This window comes from Panthera onca, chromosome B1 (assembly GCF_046562875.1).
Source record: "Panthera onca isolate mPanOnc1 chromosome B1, mPanOnc1 haplotype 2, whole genome shotgun sequence".
NCBI lineage: Eukaryota > Metazoa > Chordata > Mammalia > Carnivora > Felidae > Panthera > Panthera onca.
The window spans coordinates 160,643,064-160,664,103 of record NC_138342.1 but is presented as its reverse complement, the minus strand read 5'-3'; the positions used below and the strand labels follow the sequence as shown (position 1 = coordinate 160,664,103).

Below are 21,040 nucleotides of genomic sequence, written 5' to 3'. Positions count from 1 at the left end.
GACTGGGAAAACTTTAGCCTCGGTTTTAGCATTACAGAGCATTTATTTGATGTCACCAACATGACTGGTATTGTAATGACTCAAGTCCTGGCACGAGTGCAGGTCCTAAAAGTCAAGTACCACCAGCACCTCTCTCCCTGTTGTAGCAAAAAAATGTGGGAGACACAGGCCGAAGCTGACCTCACCACCGAGGTTTGGTTTTAAAAACTGCCTGAAATCGTCTTCAGTGAGATGATGAGCACCGGCACAGCTGAGGCAGCTGCCTCTGCAGGGAAGAATGGAGAGCAGGAAAGCAGGCTTTGTAGCAAGCAGCCTGGCATAGCCTTCCATTCCCTCAGTCGATGAGAGACGGAAGGTGAGCAAGAACCCAGCTGTTCTGGAAGACTCGGTCTGGGGCAAGTTCTCATTAGATTGGCACCTAACAGTATTCAGGGCCATGTATGCCGCGCCGCCTCCCAGGCGCTTGGATCGGAGCACAGAAGTGACACATTTAATGAACATGCTGCCAAGTACAGATTTGCCCCTTGTTGCTCAAGGAGGGCTGGGGTCGGTGGTGTGCTGGAGCTGATCGTGCACACCTCTGACTCTTCTTCAGTGACTGCCTGTTGGCAGCTTGAAATTGAGCACTACAAATCAGGGCATCCCCTCATCAGGCAGAGCTGGTTGTTAATCGTTTACCAGAACAACACCAGCTCGGTTTCAGCACGGGGATAGATGTAACAATCACATAGAGCCTGACAGCCAAGAGTGCTGTGTGATGATGAGCCCAAAGAAACATCCTTGACTTCTCTGAGCCACTATCCTAAGAACGGGAAGAGGGCTATATATCAGGTGTCTCAGATGCCTAGATGTAGAAAAAAAATGGGTGAGAGCCAGCTGGGGCCAGAACTGCCCAGGGGCCCCTTGACCTAACCAATCCCACTCTGCTTACAGGGAAAGCCAGAAAGAACCGGAGAACAGCCAACAGTATTTATGAATCATTCAGCTTAAACAGGATTGAACAAGTTGACTAGCTAGGTCCTTTCCCACCTTTAACACTTGAATGTGAGCTAATTAAAACAAACGCCCATCATTTTAAAAATGGGAAAGTTTATTGTGAATCACCTTACTGGGCCAACAGCAAAATCCATGGAACCTGCATAGTAGGGATTCGTCATTTAGCAGGCTGTGGTGGGGCTTTTCCTCTGGGGGAGAGGAGGCTTAAAAAGTATTGTAAGGTACAGATCTTTGCTGTGAAGTGCTGATGACAGTCCTCACTTAGGTGATCCCAGAGAGAGAGATTTGAGTTTTACTTGGTTTAACTGACTTCCACTTAACCGCTTTCAATTTCACAGCAAGCAAAGAAAACTAATTTCATCACCCCCGGGGGCCAAAGTATCTTTTCTTTCTAAGCATTCCCCAAGGGAAGAAAGCTGTTGGGTCAGCTGCATGGCAATCTATTATGTTAAGGGTTTTTTTTGTTTTTGTTTTTTTTCCCAGTATTAATAATAGTGAACACACCAAACATAAATATCTGAACATAATACTTGTTACTGGGTAGCACAGGGATTGTATCAAACTTTAACAACCCCTATGACCAACAGATAGTCTTGTTTATGGAAGACAGACTAGAAAAACATACACCCAGCACAGACAAATGGTTAAGTCTTAAACCCTTAATTAGGTTTCCTGGCAAAATGGTGGCTAATGAAAGCCACATGTGCTGGAATAGTGGCAGCCTCCCAGATTCCTGGAGCCTCTGCAGGCCCCAGAGGGGGACGTCTCAGAACAGCCAAGCAGCAGCCAAGCCTTTTGGACTGCCAGTCTGCTTAACTCCCCATTTCTTCTCCGAAGAGCTTTTTCTTCTTCATATCCAGAAAGACTTCACTGGGGAGTACATCCATCCCATTTCATAAGGTGCTCTGTTTCCAGGGCACTATTCATACTGATGGATCACTGGAAAAGTGAGGTGGTCTTACAATGGTTTTGGAGTTTCCAAGTTCTCACTCAAGCTATCTAAGATGCCAAGCTGATTCCATTATGCGAAAACTTTCCTTCCGTAGAGGACACGCACACAAATACGAAGCTGTTCAAAAATAACATGGGGAGGGGGCTTTACACAAAGTTTAGTGGGATGACATAATGGTACAGAGGAAGTTGGCTTTGCAATTATATTTCTAAACGGTCTGAACTTGGTCTCACTGCTGACATCATCTGGATGGTTACAAGGCCCCAAGGACGAAATGGCTGATCTCTTCTCAAACCAGACACAGATCGTCTTAGCTGGGCGGCCCGTTATGGATGCCACTGCGGAGGGCAGGGAGCTGGAGAGAGTGAGCTTCGTCCTCAGTAGTCCTTATGCTCCTTTTGAACTAGCCTTGCTGTTCTGGGTTGTCTTTTGGGATTTGACCTGGAGTGTCTAGGCATAAAACATAAGGACTTTAGGCACTGGTCACAGTCAGATGTGTGAGTTCTTCAGGAGTCCCTCTTGTATTTTCTTAATCAAATAATGACAGACCATAAAGTCAGATCCAAGGTTATAATTTACCTTGATAATAAAAATTTTAAAAATTTAAAGGGGGGGCCCTGCAAGCAAGGCTCCTGGATGTTCACCCCCAGATGTCTGCATGTTCGCTGGCTCTCTTCTTTGGTGGTCAGGATCCAGTGGAGATAGTCACCGTCCAACTCTCCCATGAACACCACCCCCCACCACCACTTACTTGTGTCATGCTTCTGCTCTTGCCCCAAATTCTTTCACCCAAATGGAGAAATGGATAGATAAGTAATTTCTTATTTACATGCATTTCTCCTAAGATTTAAATTGCTTTCCTGCTAGTATTTCCTGACATCTGAAGCCTGTGTGAGATACACAACATATGGGAACTATTTCCATCTGGCACAAAAGAAAATAAGAATCTGCCTATATTGTAATTAGCTTCTAGACTTAACATGTTTAGTCCTGATCCACGATTGCATTGGTTGATAAGGTGTTTTGTTTTGTTTTGTTTCGCTTTTGGATAACCGAGTTTTAAAAATGTTAGTGGTTATAAAATGACTAAAGTTCAGCCTACAACTTCCTGTTTGGAGGACAGGAAGAACTGTGCAGTGTTTTGCAATAGTTACAATTCTAGATTCTCCCTGCCCTTAAAAATAGCCAGAGAGAAAAGGCTTTCTTTTTTCAGACACTTACAGCTTCTTTAGCAGAAGGGATGGGTCCTTTCGGTAATGAAACAGGTGAAGATGGCAATATGGACGATGGGGTAACTGGGGGCAGTTGTATACATTCTTCATCCTTAAACACCAGAACTGAGAGTTAGGTTATGGGTTTAAAACAAAATGTGTACTAGATCTATAGTCACACTGCCATGACTGCCAGGAACTTGTAACAATGACATATTTTGGCACGGGATTCAAGAGGCTACATTTGGAACCTAATTGCATATAGCCAAATGTTGACCTTTCTTACAAATAGATCTGTTAGTACAATAAATATTCCTTATTTAAAGAACACCACTGTATTCAAATACAGTTTCATTGAGGGAGTTAAAAATATATGTTAACTTGTTCTCATTTTTAAAGCTAATTAATCAAATGAAAAGTAATTGTCCAACCTTAGTTCCCTTCAGTGGAGGTGCTACATCCAGCAGGTTCTCTTTAGATTCAGGAGAAGTAGCTGGTTCCACAGGAATATCCATCTTTGGAGACTAGGAAGAGAGAGATTTTATATAAACATAAGCTTTCTGTTATTCCTGAAACTCAGAAGCACTTCATAGTAATAAATGCTTTCTAGCACAACTTGCTTTCCACTAAATCCCTGACTTCTTCCAACTATACCCTTTGTGAGAACATATGAAATATGTCCCTGAAATAGCAACTTAGTATTATTATCTTTGAATTATGAGCACCCTATATACAAAAGTTGCACCCTAAGGAGATCCTAGTATTAAAAATCCTCAGTCATTGAGACACCTGGCTGGCTCAGTTGGTGGAGTGTGTGACTGACTCTTGGTCTGAGCGTTGTGAGTTTGAATCCCATGTTGGGTGTAGAAATTACTTAAAAAGTAAAATCTGAAAAAAAAAAATCCCCATTTATGAACAAGCTCCTGATTTGTTAATTCTGATCCTGTTCTCACTCTCAACAACAATCATTCATCAGCTTTTTTTTTTTTTAATGTTTATTTTTGAGAGAGAGTGGGTAGGGGAGGGACAGAGAGAGAGGGAGACAGAAAATCAATCCCAAGCAGGCTCTGCCCTGAGCCAAACAGGGGGCTTGAACCCACAAATCTTGAGAGTAACCTGAACCGAAACTAAGGGTAGGACGCTCATCTGACAGAGCCACTCAGGCGCCCCTCATCAGCTTCTAATAGCATTGATATAACTTAGTCAAAATTGACATCTTTATCATCTTGGTGTCTAATAATAAGTGATAAATTTGTCTGAATTATTAAAATGGTAGGTGCTGCTTAAGCACCTAATGGTAGGTGCTCCTGCAACATGAGGAAAATGTAAGGGATGGTATTTTAGAATAGCTAACTAACTTACTTTCAAGAATTATATTAATTAGATTTGAAAAGTAAATATGTCACTGCTCTTTGGAAATAAGTAATTTCTTTATGCACTTTGGAGGGAAAAAAGCTACATATATCCTAAATTATAGTATACTTAACTTGATGTCTCTAAAGTCTTTACAGAACCTAGCATGCTACTTATTCGCATTTTGTATATATGGAAAATAGACGTTTAAAGACGTGGATTAAAAAAAAAAACTAATAAAATGCCTAGGAGCTTGTCATTTTGTCCTTGATTTCTAGGTTTTTCTCAAACATTCTAGAAAGCAGCATCTGGATAAAGGGCTTATGCCCCTCTAGAATAATTCTGGGAATACAAATTTAGCTCTGAGATATTACACTATTCCAAGATTTCCTTGCTCCTGAGAACAGTCTAAGAATGACAAATTTGTTCTGTCTTAATGACCAAAGATAGAGTAAGAATCAGGTAGGCTGCCTTTTAGAACATGGTCTGGGTTCCAAAATTGCTCCTACTCTCCCCAGGGTCCTTCCCAGACAAAGCCCAAATCTGATTAATCTCTGGAAATATGGAAAGGAAAAGCAAGGTGGTGTTCCCTGAAGTACATTTTTCATGCTGGAATTCATCTAATATCCCTTGGCTTGTCCGAGGAATCACTAGCTTAACTGAATTAAAAATGATTGGTCCCCAATCCAGAGTACTTCACTAAACCACATGTGCAGCGTCTTCTGTAATGGTCTCTCCTTTCTTACCCATGCAGGTTCTGACTTAGACATGAAGCCACAAAGTAGAGAAGTGAGAGTCCCTTTCTTTTTTTTAAAGAAAGAGATCGCGAGTGGGAGAGAGGGGCAGAGGGAGAGAAGCTTAAGCAGGCTCCACACTCAGTGCAGAGCCTGATGTAGGGCTCAATCCCACAACCACGGGATCATGACCAGAGTCAAAATCAAGAGTCGACGCTCAACCAACTGAGCCACCCAAGTGCCCCGAGAGGTCCTTTCTGATCAGAGCAAGATGCTCTAGTGATTGGGCCCATCCTGGGTTTTTCAGTAAAATACCAGGAGGGAAAAAAAAACTGCTGAATTAAAGGCAACAAAAAATGATTAAGGAAACGAGTTGAAGGAAAACAAATAGTTTACATTCTAGATTGGCCATTGACTGCTTAAAAATTAATAGGAATCTGGACAAATAGACACGAAAGAACAGGGACTATTTAGTTTCAAAACAGAAAGTGGTGAAAACAGTCTGCTGCTGAAGACAAGATAGCTTAAAGAGAAAGAATAAATGGGATTCCTAAATCAAGCTGGGATTAAAAAAAGTAATAGCTCTAGAGCTGGAGCTAGTTTTAATGATTTTAATTTTTTAAAGAATTCTAAAACGATTTTAAAGCCAGTTGGACCAAATTTCAAAAGATATTCCAAAAGAAAGGTCTACCCTAACTGCAAGAGGAAATAAGACATTTATGGAGAGGCCCCAGTAACAGAAATCCCGAAACTCCATAAACCCAGGTACTTACCTCCCCACTTAGTGGTATCTCAATTGGCTTTGGCTTCACATCTATCAGGTAGAAGGTTCGGGACAGGAGCAACAGAGAAGGAGGGACATTCTCCTTCAGGTGGAGGTCCTGCCACTGGAGAACGGGAGGAGGATAAAACAAGATCGCATTGCAGAATGTTAGAACTGGACATGACCCACAGTCATCTACTGCTTCCCTGGTTTTACAGCTTCCCCAGCCACACCCTGGTAAACAACAGCACAAGGATAATGCTCGTCTCCGGGCTTCTGAGCCAGTAGTTGTGCTGTGCAACCCCCTCACACCAGTGGGATCAGAGTGAGAGAGGGGGTGTTCCATTAAACTTTCAACCCAATTGTGGCTCAAAGTAGCTCAGTATCTTTTCTTCGCCACAAAGCAGATAATGTGAAAGAAAAAATAAGACTCGTGCATAACCAAGGAAATAAACTTTAAAATGAAAATGAGACGTAATTTTCAAGAACCAAATTGGTCAAGCTTAAATATTATTAGAGCAATCATACATGACCAGAGACAAAATTCAAAAAGTAAAATGTAATCAGTAACAATAAGCCTGCCTTCTACTCCTACCCTTTGCTACCTTGTTTCCTGCCCTAGAAGCAACCAGTGTTACCAGTTGTCCTGTGAATATACAAACATACATTTATAGGTGTTTCATCTTTACATAAAGTATGATATATATACACTGTTCTGCCCTTTGCTTTTTTTTCCACTAAAATATCTTGGAGATTGATTCATATCAGTAGTTAATAGAGCTGCCTCTTTCTTTTTAAACATCTATTAAGTGTTCTATTGTTGCATGGAAATGCCACAATTTGATTATTTTCCTATTAATAAACTTCAGGCTGTTTCCAATCTTTTGCTATTATAAATGGTGCTGCAATGGATAATCTTATTGATACATCATACTGCACAAGTGAAATTTCTAGGTCAAAGTAAATGCATTTTTAAATTTTGAAAGATTATGTGGAGGTTTTTCTCAGCAATGCATGAGCACCCCTCTCCCCAACCCTCAACAACACAGTGTGTCATCAGACTGATCTTTGCCCACATAATAGGTGAAGGGGATATCTCGTAGTTGTAATTTATCTTATTATGAAGCTAAGATGTTTCATATGATTATCATTTTTAGATTTTCCTTTCTATAAAGTGTCTGCCTGTATCCTAACACAGGAATTTTTATTTTTATTTTTTTAATTTTTTTTTAATGTTTGTTTATTTTTGAGAGAGAGACAGAGTGTGAGCAAGGGAGAGGCAGAGAGAGAGGGAGACACAGAATCCAAAACAGGCTCCGGGCTCTGAGCTGTCAGCACAGACCCCAATGTGGGGCTCGAACCCATGAACCATGAGATCATGACCCGAGCCAGAGTCGGACACTTAACCAACTGAGCCACCCAGGCGCCCCGTGACACAGGAATTTTTAAATAATACATAGTGCTGGATGTCATATTGTTGGATTAGTATCCTCACTTCTTTGTGGTAAAAATGATACACCCTCTCAAGCAAGCTATTTGACAGTATGAACTCACCCAATACTCTATGTGCAAGAAATAAATGATTTTAAGAAACTTTCTCTACAGTATGTTCACCTTCCAGCCAGAGCAGGTCCGACACGTAAGAGGAAAGAGCTACCTGACCTGGTTTCGAAGCCACAACAGTGACTCCCATTCCAAAACGCTCTGTGTACACTTGATAGCACTTCTTACAGTTATGAGAATTTTAACAGGAGCTACTCCTTTGTTCGAAAACATTGATGCTCTTAGTTAAAATATGTTGTCTGAGGGAAACTATGAAACATCTGCTGCCAAAGTCAAGGCTTTACATTGGCTTGAGGCATTAACTGGAAAAGTGGTCCCAGGTGAGCCACCGGGCAAGGTTTAGCACTCCGGATGGATTCACACATGACAGGCCTTGGATTAGAGATTTTGCCCAAACCCGTTAAATAGCTGAAGTATGCAAAACTCTAAGGTGGCCCCAAGATTCCCTGTCCCCAGTGCACCCACACCTCCTTCCAGTTATTCAAGCATGAATGTAGGTGCTGCCAGGAGGAGTTTGCAGATATAATTAGGGTCCCAAGTCAGTAGGCCTTAAAGTAGGAAGTTATCTAACTAGGTCTCGCCTAATCACGTGAGATCTCTAAATGTGGAGCCAGAGGTCAAAAAGGGGAAGTCTGAGATGAGAAGCTTACAGGGGTCTGGCTAGCGAGAAGCTTTGCACTTCTGACCGACAGAACTTGTAAGCTAACAAACAGGTGCTGTTTTCAGCAACTAAGTTTGTGGTAGTTTCTTAGCAGCAACAGAAAACTAACAGAGTACCCTGTCTCCATCAAAAGAGTAAATCTAGCTTCTGGGGTGCCTGGGGGGCTCAGTCAGTTAAGCATCTGACTTCAACTCAGGCCATGATTTCATGGTTCATGAGTTCGAGCCCCACATCAGGCTCTCTGCACTGAGTGCGGAGACTGCTTGGGATTCTCTCTCTCCCCCTCTCTCTCTTTGCTCCTTCCCCACTTGCACTGTCTCTCAAAATAAATAAACTTAAAAACAAAATAAATCTAGCTGCTTCAGTGTCCCACTGCTCAATTACATGAGGCAAACTAAGGTAAGATGGCTCGCCTGAGAAGTCGACATTGTGAAGTGAGGTCTGCAAATCGCAGGGAAGAGAGTTCTAGTGAAAGTGGCCCGGGAGAGCCGCTACTTGCCTCTGTGAGCTGTTGTCTCAGTTGCTCCTCAGTGAGACCCAGGGATCTCATTCCTCGGGCCCTGCAGGCAGCCTGCAGTTCTGACACGCTCAAAGCACTCACCCCTTCTTTGGCAATTATCTGAAAGAAACGTAAGCAGTGGTATTGGATCTTTCCGTCCCAATCTTACCAAACGCCTAAATTCCAACAAATCAGGGAAACACTACATCTCCCACACCTTGTCCTCTGCATTGACTAAAGGCACAGCAGTTGGAAATGAAGGGAATCCTGCCAACAGGTATTAATAGTATCAGAGATAGTCCCATAACTCCCCCCCAACACTCTCATCCAAGTAGTTCTTTCCCCTCTTGGTTTGCATTTTGGCTGGTTGTGACATCTCTTCCCCTTCGTGGCAGCTTTAGGCTTCATCAGAAAATATTCCACTTGAAAAGTTTTCAGTGTTACTATTTGCTGCGTGTCCCAGTATCACTTTCCCCCCCAACCCCGCCCCCACTGGGGCACAGCCCTACCTCTGGTCCACAAAACTCTCTCAATATCTAACAGTTTCTGCTTGTTGTGCCCCAAAACTACGGTACTTCTGGGACCGGTATTGTTTATTCCAAAGTTCTGGAAGCAACAGCTGAAATCTAAATGAGGCCAAAGGCATGGTGCTTTCTCAGTTCTGGGAATCTTGCTCCCTCAGGCAGAATGCTTTCCTTAAAGCAGCTGATTCTGACTCAAAAAACATTCTTTCCATTTTTTAAGGAGCCTAATTAGTAGTTACAATGCCTTTTCCTCCATAAGATGTCCAGGCTCTGCTTCCCCTCTCTGCATTATGACTTGTCACCCCTTCTTATCAGGCCAACTCACCGGGCAGAATATTTACTCTGGCATCAGCTCTGAGGAAGGGGAGCGGAGGTGTGGGGGTAGAGCACTGGCCTTAGCAATGGAAGACTCTCAGGAATCTCCTGGGCTGCTGCTCCTTCCCAGCAGGTCCTAACTACTTTAGATTACTAAATTACTAACTGCTTGTGAGGGCCTTCTCCAGAAAGTGCGTCAGAGTAAGACAAACAACTCCTAAAATGAGTAATCACAGTTCACGTTGTCATGGTAATGATTGTTTAAACCATTCAATGGTTTGCCAGAACCAGTCCCCAAGAAGATCTAAGAGAAGATATTGCACTTTATCACAAAGCCACCCTAAGGGATCTCCCATGCCTTGCTGATTCCCTATGGCTATAGTTAAGCTCTTACTTCATCATCTGCTTTGATAGACTTCAGTTTCATCAGAAGTTGAAAGCGAAGCAAATTGTTGGTTCCAAAGGGCTGTAGTTCTAGTAGTTTGCAGAGGGCGACCAGCTGAGGTCGGTCTAGGTGTTCCAGGGTTAGCTGATCCTCAAACAGTTTGGAAAAGCGAACTATCTCCTTTGTACTGGGCTTGTGGCCTGTCTGAACCTAGGCAATGAGACAAAGAGGTTCATTAAAATGTATTTTTTTTAATTTTTTTTTAACGTTTTATTTATTTTTGAAACAGGGAGAGACAGAGCATGAACAGGGGAGGGTCAGAGAGAGGGAGACACAGAATCTGAAACAGGCTCCAGGCTCCGAGCTGTCAGCACAGAGCCCAACGCGGGGCTCGAACTCATGGACCGCGAGATCATGACCTGAGCCGAAGTCGGCCGCTCAACTGACTGAGCCACCCAGGTGCCCCTAAAATGTATTTCTTACTTAATTTAACCTTCCCTGTAGACTATTTGAAAGACACATCAAGGCATTCACAGACTCTATCTTATGTCTGGAAATCGGCCCTGTGGTACAAAAAGGAGAAATCTGTCCAAGTCAGTCTAAGTCAACTGAAAAATCAGGAGTAGTTCACAAGTCTGACTCTAGATCTACAGTACTTTCCACGAAGTTATCAACGTCTTCAACACATGACTGCTTTAAAATGGGTTTTTCTGCAAATCTCTAAATGTTTGCAGTATTGTATCTGTATAACTAAGGTATCTGCAAAGTCAGAGACCATGAACAATTTGGAAGCTCCATGATGACATGAAGTTTTCATATAACTGCCAGCCTGGAAGTTGCTGTCTGGTATTACAAAAGAGACGGACACCTGTTTGACGTAGGATGAGAACTGTGTAGAGGCGTCTCCCAACTTGGCCCTGTTCCTCCTTGCCATTTCTGTAATTGTTTCTTGAAGAAATTTTGCTAGTTCCAACTTTGCAGCCATTTTCTTTTTCTGTTTTTCTTCCTTAATAATAGAAGAGGAGGAAGTTAATCATTCATGATTGCAACTTCATAGATAAAGATGAGAAAAAAATAACCACCACCTTGTTATTGTTCATCCCTACTTCATGTGTTAATATTATTTTCAGACCTAATTAAATGGGTTTTGTGAGAAGCAGAATAAAAACTAGCCTGTTTGCAACTTGACTCCTTAATCTTACCTTTTATTTGTTACTAACACAATGATCATAAATATTTGATAGATCCAAATTGTCCCCTCAATGGCAGCCTTTGTCATTATTTAGAATGAGATCTTATCTCTTAGCCTGGTACAACCAAACCATCTAGTTGGACCAACTTCCGGTCTCAGTGGTCCCAGATGTTGCATGAGCCAGAAAGTAACTGGGAAAGAAACTGGGAAACTGGGAAAGTAACTCTATGCTACTGTAGCACATAGTTTCATACAAAACAGATACAATTAATTATAATACACTGACGTAAGTGTTACAACAGATGTGAACAAAGCACTACACAAAAAAGAATTACATGTACATTCCTTTTTTTTTTTTTTTTTTTTTAAGTAAGCTCTACTCCCAGGGTGGGCCTTGAACTCCAAGATCCTATGATCTACTGATTGAGCCAGCCCCTAAATGTACACTCTTAAGACTCAATGTTGACAAGTATTTCTAAATCCTCATTCACTATCAGAAATGCAGTGTGGTAGCATTTTCAGAATAACCATAGTCAGGACTCAGGGGGATGGAGAGAAAGAGAAATCTTTGTCTATTTTTTTTTTTTTTTTTTTGTTTTTTTTTTTTTGTTGTTTTTGTTTTTTTTTTTAAATTTTTTTTTTTCAACGTTTATTTTTTTATTTTTGGGACAGAGAGAGACAGAGCATGAACGGGGGAGGGACAGAGAGAGAGGGAGACACAGAATCGGAAACAGGCTCCAGGCTCCGAGCCATCAGCCCAGAGCCCGACGCGGGGCTCGAACTCACGGACCGTGAGATCGTGACCTGGCTGAAGTCGGACGCTTAACCGACTGCGCCACCCAGGCGCCCCTTTGTCTATTTTTTAAGTTGTCCAAGAGATTCTAATGATCAGCCAATCATAGCAATCATTGATTTTTAGAAAGATCTGAAGAGAGAGACGCAACCAAAAAAAAAAAAAAAAAAAAAAAAGAAAAATCACACAATGGCAATGGCAATACCATCATGAGATCCATCCATCCATCTATTCATTTATTTACTGAGCATCTACCCTGTGCTAGGTGCTGGGGATAAAACAAGCAAAAACAGAGAAGAATTCCTGCCCTCATGGAACTTCTAGTCTAATGGGAAAGACAAACATTAGTGACTAATGATAATCCAAAATTTCCATAAATTAATGTAAAAGTGTAACAAATAAGTATGATGAGAGTGAATGGGTGCTCTAATCTGATGTAAATAGTGTCCTGCCTCCCATAACCTGCTTCCCTCCACCATCACCTACTCTGTCTGTCTGTCTCATTCATCTCCATGAAAAGAAAGAAAGAAAAAGGTACTTTCTAAAACTCTGGCCATGATGTGTGTATATGTATGTTTGGGGAACAAGAAGTGTTGAGGAAAGAGGAATGTTTAGATAAATCACTTCCTCTCTGCTCCCATCTTCCTGCACGCACAAATACATTCCTTGGAATCTCAAGATATTAATTCTATGTCCTGATTACTTTAAACGTAAGTAAACTAAACCACTACCAGTCAGTTAAATATTGAAGCTTGATTCTACCCCCTAACACCTATCTCAAATGTATCTTCAAGTTTTTATTCCTAATACCACTTTCATAATTTAATCCTCTCACTCCTGTGCTACTGTCACGGTATTCCAGATGATTTCCCTCCCTTGACTCTGCCCTCTTCAATCCTTCCAGCTAGCAAAATTATTTTTCTAAGGTACAGATCTAATCATGTTACCCTCTGCGTAAATTTACCTTCCATCATTCACCATGGTCAAAGGCAAACTCTAAATTCCTTAGGGTGGTAGACGCTTTCCAACCTGACCCAACACATCACTTTTGTCTCATCTTCCACCATGGATCTCCTTGTATTCCCTACTCAAACCACAAAGAAGCACTCAGTGTCTCAGATTCTGTCATACTCTTTTATACAATCAAGCCATTGTAAGTGCTACTCTTTCCATCCAGAAAGCCTTTCAAATGCTGCAGCAAAATTCTACCACTTTTCTAGTCTCAGTCGCCTGGCTATCTCTTCTATGAGACATTTCCCAATCCCATTTAAAAGTTGTCCTTTTCAGGAGTGCCTGGGTGGCTCGTTGGTTAGGTGTCCTACTCTTGATTTGGGCTCAGGTCATGATCCCACAGTTTGTGGGATTGAGCCCCACATTGGGCTCCGTGCTGACAACATGAAGCTTGCTTGGGATTCTCTCTTTCCCTCTCTCTCTGCATGCCCCACCACCCTTCCCCCCACTGCGTACACACTCTCTCTCTGTCTCTCTCAAAAGAAATAAACACTTAAAAACAAATACATAAAAGTTGTCCTTTTTGTCCTCTTGTAATGTCGTGTTCATGCCTTTGTACTTCTGTGTAGTAAGAGTGGCACAGCATGGAAAGAATGAAGGGGCCACCCCAGTGACCATCCAATGAGGATCCCTCTTCTCCAGGACGAGTCTTAAGCACTAAAGTGTCTGTCTGGCTAAACCTACTATTCAACTAGTCCCTGCAATAGCAGTTGATTTTTGTTTTCTTTTTTTTTTTAATGGTTAAAAAGTTACGATTCAATGGGATCACATCGTCAACAAATGATGCTAGAAAAACTTGGTATCCACACGCCAAAAAAAAAAAAAAAAGTCTTAACACTGATGTTCCACCTCTCACCAAAATTAACTCAATACAGATTATAGACTTACATTTAAAGCTCAAAATTATAAAACATCCGGAAGAAAACACAGGAGGGGCACCTGGCTGGCTCAGTCAGTAGAGCAATGTGACTCTTGATCGCAGGGTCGTGAGTCAAGCCCCATGCTGGGTGTGAAGCCTACTTAAAATAAAATGTAAAAAATTAAAAAAAAAAAAAAAAAAAAAAAACAAAAACATATGAGAAAACCTAGGTGACCTAGAGTTTGGCAATGAGTTTTTAGATACAACACCAAAAGCATGAGCTAAGAAAAAAATCTATCGATAAGTTGTACTCGATTAAAATGAAAAACTTTAGCTCTGTGAAAGCCAGTTAAGAGAATGGACAAGCCATAGGCTGGGAGAATATATTTGCAAAACACATATCTGATAGAGGACTTGTATCCAAATATACTAAGAACTCCTAAAACTTAACAATAAGAAAATGAACAACTCCATTAAAAAGTTGGCAAAAGACAGATACCTCCCCAGAGAAGATATACAGGTAGCAAATAAGCATATGAAAATAAGCATGTGTTCAATATTACACCTCATCAGAGAATTGCAAACTAAAATAACAATGAGATATCACTTTACACCTATTAGAATAGCTAATATTCACATCAGTGACAACACAATGCTGATGAAGACAAAGAGCTATGGGAACTCTCTTTGCTGGTGAGAATAAAAAATGGTATCACTACCTGGGGAGACAGTTATTTTTTTTTTCCAAAACAAAACAGTCTTACCATACGATCCAGCAATTGCTTTCCAATGTACTTAGGAACCCAAATGAGTTGAAACCTTATGCTCGTACAAAAACCTGCACACAGACATTTATTTATGGCAGCTTTATTTATAATTGCCAAAAACTGGAAACAACCACGATATGTTTCAACAGGTGAATTCAACAACCTGTGGTACATTCACACAGTGAAATATTATACACTGATAGAAATGAGCCATGAAAGGAGTGCACACTGTATGATTCCAACTATCTGATATTCTGGAAAAGGCAAAACTATAGAGACAGTGAAAAGATCAGTGGTTGCCACTGATTCGGGGAGGTAGGAGGAACAACAAATGACACACAGGGCATTTTTAGGGCAGTGAAACTATTCTGGGTGATAGTGTGATGGTAGATACATAACATTATGCATTTTTCAAAACCCAAGAACTGTACATTACAAAGAGTAAAGCCTAATGTAAAGTATGAAATTTAACTAATAATAATATCTAGATTTTGGTTCTTCAGTTATAACAAACAGACCACACAAATGCAAGATGTTAATATAAGAGAAATGGGAGGTGGTACCTGGGGACCCTTATATTTTCTGCTCAATTTTTCTATAAACGTGAAAACTGTAAAGTCTATTAATTTTTTTTAGTTTTAAAAAATCCTACATACCTTTTTGGATTCACTTTCAAAAGTTGATGGCAACATCTCTGGGAAGAATTTCAGAAATGCTGGTAATAAGAATTCCATGAAGGGTACAATGAGGAACACCATAAATGGAACCAGGCGGAAGAAATCAGCACAAGTTCTCAAGAGCTAAAGAATTAAATGCATATGCGGTATTCATTATTTTAGGGCATGCCCAAAACAAACAAAAAAAAAAGAAAGAAAGAAACCAAAAAAGGATGCCTTGGTTCTTAAAGTGTTAAAAACCCTTAACAGATTTTCTCTCTGTTTATAAAATGGAAAGGTAGAGTTTTCCTCTTTACCACAGCTCTGAAGTAATATCTATGGGACACCTTCAAGGAAATCTATGACAACCAAAACATGTTATTGGCATCTCTTAGCTTTCACCTAAGTTAGAGGCCTGTACTTTAATAATACAGTATCTGTTAAAAACTGATTTTTGAAATGCATATACAGAATATATCAACAGTAGTTTCTACTTCGGGTGCACAGATCAAACCCGAAGTTTCTCCACTCTGTGGGGAGATCAGAAAATACAATTATAATCATCTTACAGGCAAATAAGAATCTTGCCTAAAGTTGGAGGGTCAGTCAGTTTCAGACAAATAAACTCAATCAGAAACTCTGGTTCTCACCATCAGTTACTACTTCTACTTTGGGATTTTTAGGATGAACTTTACGTTGAGTTTAAAACTTGGTTCCCCAACATTTCACTTTAATTTTACATTTTCTTTCTCAAGTATGATGCTTGCCTACCCTTCGTCTCTCTCGTCTGGTCAGCACCTGTCCATGCAATAGCCTCCAAACCATCCGGGCAGCAACTTTGGTGTCAATCCAAAGTAAATAAAATCCATTGTAATAATATTTAAGTTCACCCATAATTTTTTGTCTATAAGATTGCTTTTCTTCTTTAATCTTCATGCCAGTTCCTTTCGTGGGCTCAGGGTTTGTCACCTGTGGCTTTTTTGGGGTTTGCTCTGGCTGAGGTTTACCAGGGACGTCTTGTAGCCAGCAAGTTGATGTGTGTAGCTTTTGTATTATTCTAGTTCGTAAGTGCAGTACTTTACTGCCTGACTGATTAGGACAGGAGTACTTCTTGCTTCCATAGTCCTTCATATATGTTTTCTTTAAATGGGAATCTGGCAAGTGAAGAAATGCAAATGATGGGGAGTAAGAAGAGCTGGTGAGATGGACAAAATGGCTAGGGAATCTGGAATAAAAAGCAACATCCTCTGAGTTGAGCACATACTAGGACAAACTCAAAAATTAAAGAAATAGACATTTTCTCTGGTTAAAAGAAAACAACAGTTTTTAAGGTTGTATTTTAAAAGCACATGATAGTCATTAACGAATGAAATATAACTTTTTACCCCAGTTGAAGAAAAAGGTACTTCATGGTTGAATGATATACTCTAGAAGAAATACTAATAAGTTAGTTCCTAAAAATAACTGGTATATTACAAGTTAGAAACCCCACAACTATTAATTTAAAAATCTAATGGCAGGGGAGCCTGGGTGGCTCAGTCGGTTAAGCCTCCGACTTCAGCTCAGGTCATGATCTCATGGTTTGTGAGTTCAAGCCCCGCGTTGGGCTTTGTGCTGAAAGCTCAGAGCCTGGAGACTGCTTCAGATTCTGTGTCTCCCTCTCTCTCTCTGCCCCTCCCCTGCTCGTACTCTATCTCTCTCTCAAAAATAAACATTAAAAATAATAATAATAAATAAAATAAATAAAAATCTAATAGCAAATATTTTTCCATCACGGTGTGTGTTTGAAAGTGTTGCCTTGGGGCGCCTGGGTGGCTCAGTCGGTTAGGCGGCTGACTTCGGCTCAGGTCATGATCTCGCGGTCTGTGAGTTCGAGCCCCACGTCGGGCTCTGTGCTGACAGCTCAGAGCCTGGAGCCTGTTTCAGATTCTGTGTCTCCCTCTCTCTGACCCTCCCCCGTTCATGCTCTGTCTCTCTCTGTGTCAAAAATAAATAAATGTTAAAAAAATAAAAAAATTAAAAAAAAAAAAAAGAAAGTGTTGCCTTTATCTACTCTCATGAAACAGGTGGAACGTTTGTGTCTTCGGTTACTCTGCTGACAATAAGAATACTGTTTGAGGGGTGCCTGGGTGACTCAGTCAGTTAAGCATCTGACTCTTGATTTAGGCTCAGGTCATCTCAAGGTTTGTGAGTTTGAGCCCTGCATCAGGCTCTGTGCTGACATAGTGGAGCCTGCTGGGGATTCTTTTTCTCCCTCTCTCTCTGCCCCTCTCCTGCCCGCTCACTTGCTTTCTCTCAAAAAAAAAAAAAAAAAAAAAAGTAAGATTGCTTGAACAAAACTCTTCATGGCCTCTGTGGGTATTAACCAATCACATAATACTGCTTTGTCTGTGTAGTGCCCATGGACTCCCTCAAATGAGAGACATTTACAGCTGAAATGCCCTTCACCTAAGATTCTTCAAGAATCTTAGGTAAGAATTAGAATTGGGCACCCCATCCATAGATTTCTATATCATAGTTTTACAATAGCTCATAATCTTCAGTTAAATTAGCACATTAGATTGTTTGAAAATAAAAAAATGACCCATCTAGGCAAAGAAAGTTCCTGGCAAGGACAGCTCTTCTGGCAAAGAGATGGCTTTTCCATTCTTGTGGACTGTTTTTGAAGCATGCCAAGATAAAACACATTTTGAAGGGCCAAAAGGCAAAATGTGCAATGTATCAGGCACAAAGTAAGTTCTCAGTGAATATACTTTGGAATAGTAAGTGATAACAGACCCTACTATGGCAGTTATGCGGCCTAGGACTGGTTTGTTTGCCAGCCACTGTACTCATTTTTATATCTAAGGGCGGCATGTAACATTTATTGATTATGGAGGTGTCACTCTAAAACCATGATGTCTTCTGTCTTACCTGTGCCATACATCTACAGAATTACTCAGGCTGAGTTCTAAGGCATATAGAAAATTCAGGGTAGTTTTAAATACCATAAAATATGAGCTTCCTAAAAACCAGGATAGTTAAAGGCAACAAAACTTTACTTTTTTAAAAGGTTTTATTTTTAAGTAACCTCTACACCCACGTGGGGCTTGAACTCACAACCCTGAGATCAAGAGTCCAACACTCTTCCCACTGAGCCAGCTGGGTGCCCCCAGCAAAGCTTTAATTTGTTGTGTAACCAGCCTATCCTTTCACATATATCTTTTTCATCTAGAAGAAAATTCATATGAATTTGGCAGGGGAAGGGGGGGTTCCACAGCTTACCTTGTTCGGGCAATAGCTAAGATTGTATTATAACTGTAGAAAGCCATATTTATATTTGTCTCAACTAGTCAACATAGGAACCTAGACAGAAGGAGTAAGTACACGATTTAGTATTTTAAAAACACATCAATTATAAAGATATCAGGATTTAAGTGTTTACTATTGCAAGGGTAGAAAATTTGCACATTCCATTCAAGGCATAAAATCTCTCTCAAGTTCATGAATGTTTTCTCAGCCCTGGATCTGGAAATGGTACTTTGAGATCCCAACAAACAGAAATAAGTTCTAGTATAACGGTGCTCATGATGGCGATATGGTCTTCAAAGACTTCTATTTGTGGTCAGTAACACCTAGTAACCCACTAGAATGATTGCCAGGTTATTAAAGAAGCTAAGCAATACACACTTATTTGTAGTCTAAGAATACAGGTAGAATGAAGTAAATATCCTGAATTTGTTTCACTTAGCTTTTCCCCCATACTTGGCCAAGCTGCCCCAAACTTTAAAGACTGAAAGTACTCACTAAGCACTCATGTAGCAGTGAAGAGATAACATGGTACCTACTAATAATTCAAGTGGAGGTAAATCGGTTTCCTGTATTGGTGGTTCTCCAGAGTCCAAACTGAGCTTTGCACCTTTAAATAAGCTTTATCAAAACCTTTTTCCATCCTGGGGCGCTTTTCAGCCAAGGGCAGCAAGGTGCTTTAGTAATATCCCTTAGCGTCAACTCTGCCTTCCTGCAGCTGGAAAAGGCCTAGACCAGGGTGTTCTCCTGGACGGAAACCTCAACCACAGAGCTGACATTTTGAACAGGAGTTCAAATAATCCTTCGGAACATCTAAAAACATCTAAACCCAGGCTAAGGGCGGGTGGTCTCCTGCTGGAGGGATGCCACACCCGATCCGGCGGTTAGCCTGCTCTCTGGCCCCCGGGCGCTCCCGCCCGGGGCTGTGGGCAACCACTTCCTAGGCGGGGACTGCCGGGAGCCCCGCCTGCGCCATCGCGCCGCCCACGCCCACACGCCGAGGGCCCCGGGCTTCCCGGGTTACCTTTGCTTCAGGCCCTTGACGACACAGGGGCGAAACGCGCTCTCGGCTTTTGTGCACGTAGTGTGTTGGAGGATTGTGTTTGTGGTAGCGGGGTCTCGGGGGGGGGGGGGGGGGGCGGTTCTTTGTGTTTGGGTGCGGGGATGATGCGGGTACGGGGGCGACAACCTTGTTGGCGATCCAGGTTTATGGAAGGAAGCCGAGGAGAAGCCGGGCGCGGGGTACGGAAGAGAAAAGAGGAAGCGAAGCACCGAGGGAGGGGGAATGGAGGTTGAGCTCCAAAGTTGGGGGGCGGGCAGGGGCACGAGGTCAAGGGCTGAGGAGAGTGCTGAGGGGAACTGGAAGCTGTCGGGAAAACTGGACGCTGATGGGAAGAGCGGATGCGGAGCGACCGGGCTCCGGAGGGAAAAAAAAGCAGGCGAAGTCCTCCGAATAACAGCTGGAGGACTTGGCCCGCCCACCCCTACCTCCTTGGGCCGGCTCCCGGGAACGGCTGCCTCAGTCCTCCAGTCCCTTCCCAGTCCCCCCTCCCCCAGCTCCCCATCTAGAAGGGCCCCGGGCCAAGTCTCTATGGCTCCACCTCTTTCCTCACCCGTTACGTCGCTCTGAGTGACGACACCACCCACCAATAAGCGCTCGGGTTACGGGGGGGGAGGGCGTCCTTCGCTGTGGCAGCCCTGGAGGCAGCGAAGGTCCAGCTGCCACCAGCTAAATGACCTTTATATTGGGCTCAGTTTAAGAAGAGGCTGTACTGCGGGAGGGGGCAAGACTGACGTTTTTTCGCCCGTCCACACTCTATGAGCTGTGGGCTAACCCTCACTGAAGGCTAAAGAACCTCTTACCCTACCGATGGCGTAATATGCCCGATAGTCGCCATGGTAACCATCTTAAAGTCACGAATTACATCACTTTGATGTACTCCCCCACCCCCACCCCTCCGAATCAGCAACTGCCGGGGTTGGGGTGGCGCCGAGAGCTAGGCGGAGAGGGAGTGGCAGAAAGGGCGGGAATGGTTAGGAAAACATCCCTTTCCTTTCTCCGAGGCCTAAGAGTGGAATGCTGTGAAATCTTCATATGGAAATATGAATTCCACTAAAGTAATTTGCTTTATAAATCCGTTCTTAACAGATATTGTTTATGATAGTAGTTTGTGTAGAAATGTCAAATAACATTTAAGATGTATATTATAGTAGCTGTACAGTGACGTAGGCACTACAGGTTTGGGGCACTTCAATTCCTAGGTTGGGTAACTGAGCCATCTTGGAAAAGTGAAAGACGCAGAAATATTCTCGCTCTCTTGTTATTTCTACTCATCCATTTCCTCTGGCTCTAGAAGAAAAACAGCATTTTTAGTGGCTCTACTTGGACTAACACCAGACAACAAGGAATCGCTTTCACACGGATAATACTTCTCTTAACATGTGAGCTGACCACAGACCCTAGTCATCTGGGCTGCACATTTGTAAGAATGAAAGATGGCGGGTATTGAATTTCAGT

At 42.0% G+C, this 21,040-nt stretch overlaps 1 protein-coding gene across 9 annotated transcripts; it reads right to left on the bottom strand.

Annotated features, from left to right (window-relative positions):
* Nucleotides 1–1,069: 1,069 nt before the first annotated feature.
* On the bottom strand, nt 1,070–20,104 carry LETM2 (leucine zipper and EF-hand containing transmembrane protein 2). 9 transcript variants are annotated; one of them, XM_060653552.3, is made up of 11 exons: nt 20,011–20,104; nt 18,499–18,579; nt 16,006–16,459; nt 15,235–15,378; nt 10,825–10,962; nt 9,966–10,166; nt 8,733–8,852; nt 6,020–6,133; nt 3,591–3,683; nt 3,170–3,271; nt 1,070–2,398 (listed from the first exon to the last, which is right to left on the bottom strand). In XM_060653552.3, the coding sequence occupies exons 2-11, from the start codon at nt 18,543–18,545 to the stop codon at nt 2,336–2,338; spliced, it is 1,476 nt and encodes a 491-aa protein (XP_060509535.1). In that variant the 5' UTR covers nt 18,546–18,579; nt 20,011–20,104; the 3' UTR covers nt 1,070–2,335. The 9 variants fall into 9 exon arrangements, with proteins under 9 accessions (XP_060509535.1, XP_060509536.1, XP_060509537.1 ...); XM_060653553.3 differs by lacking the exon at nt 20,011–20,104 and adding an exon at nt 19,547–20,003; XM_060653554.3 differs by lacking the exon at nt 20,011–20,104 and adding an exon at nt 19,021–19,524.
* Between the last annotated feature and the right edge of the window lie 936 nt (nt 20,105–21,040).

Excerpts from the sequence above, each read along its gene's own strand:
- LETM2 (XM_060653552.3), bottom strand. The coding sequence starts at position 18,545 with ATGGCTTTCTACAGTTATAATACAATCTTAGCTATTGCCCGAACAAG. Across the intron at positions 10,963-15,234 it reads TTGAAAGTGAATCCAAAAAG|GAAGAAAAACAGAAAAAGAA; the intron begins GTATGTAGGATT and ends TCTATTATTAAG. Across the intron at positions 3,272-3,590 it reads CTCCACTGAAGGGAACTAAG|GATGAAGAATGTATACAACT; the intron begins GTTGGACAATTA and ends CTGGTGTTTAAG.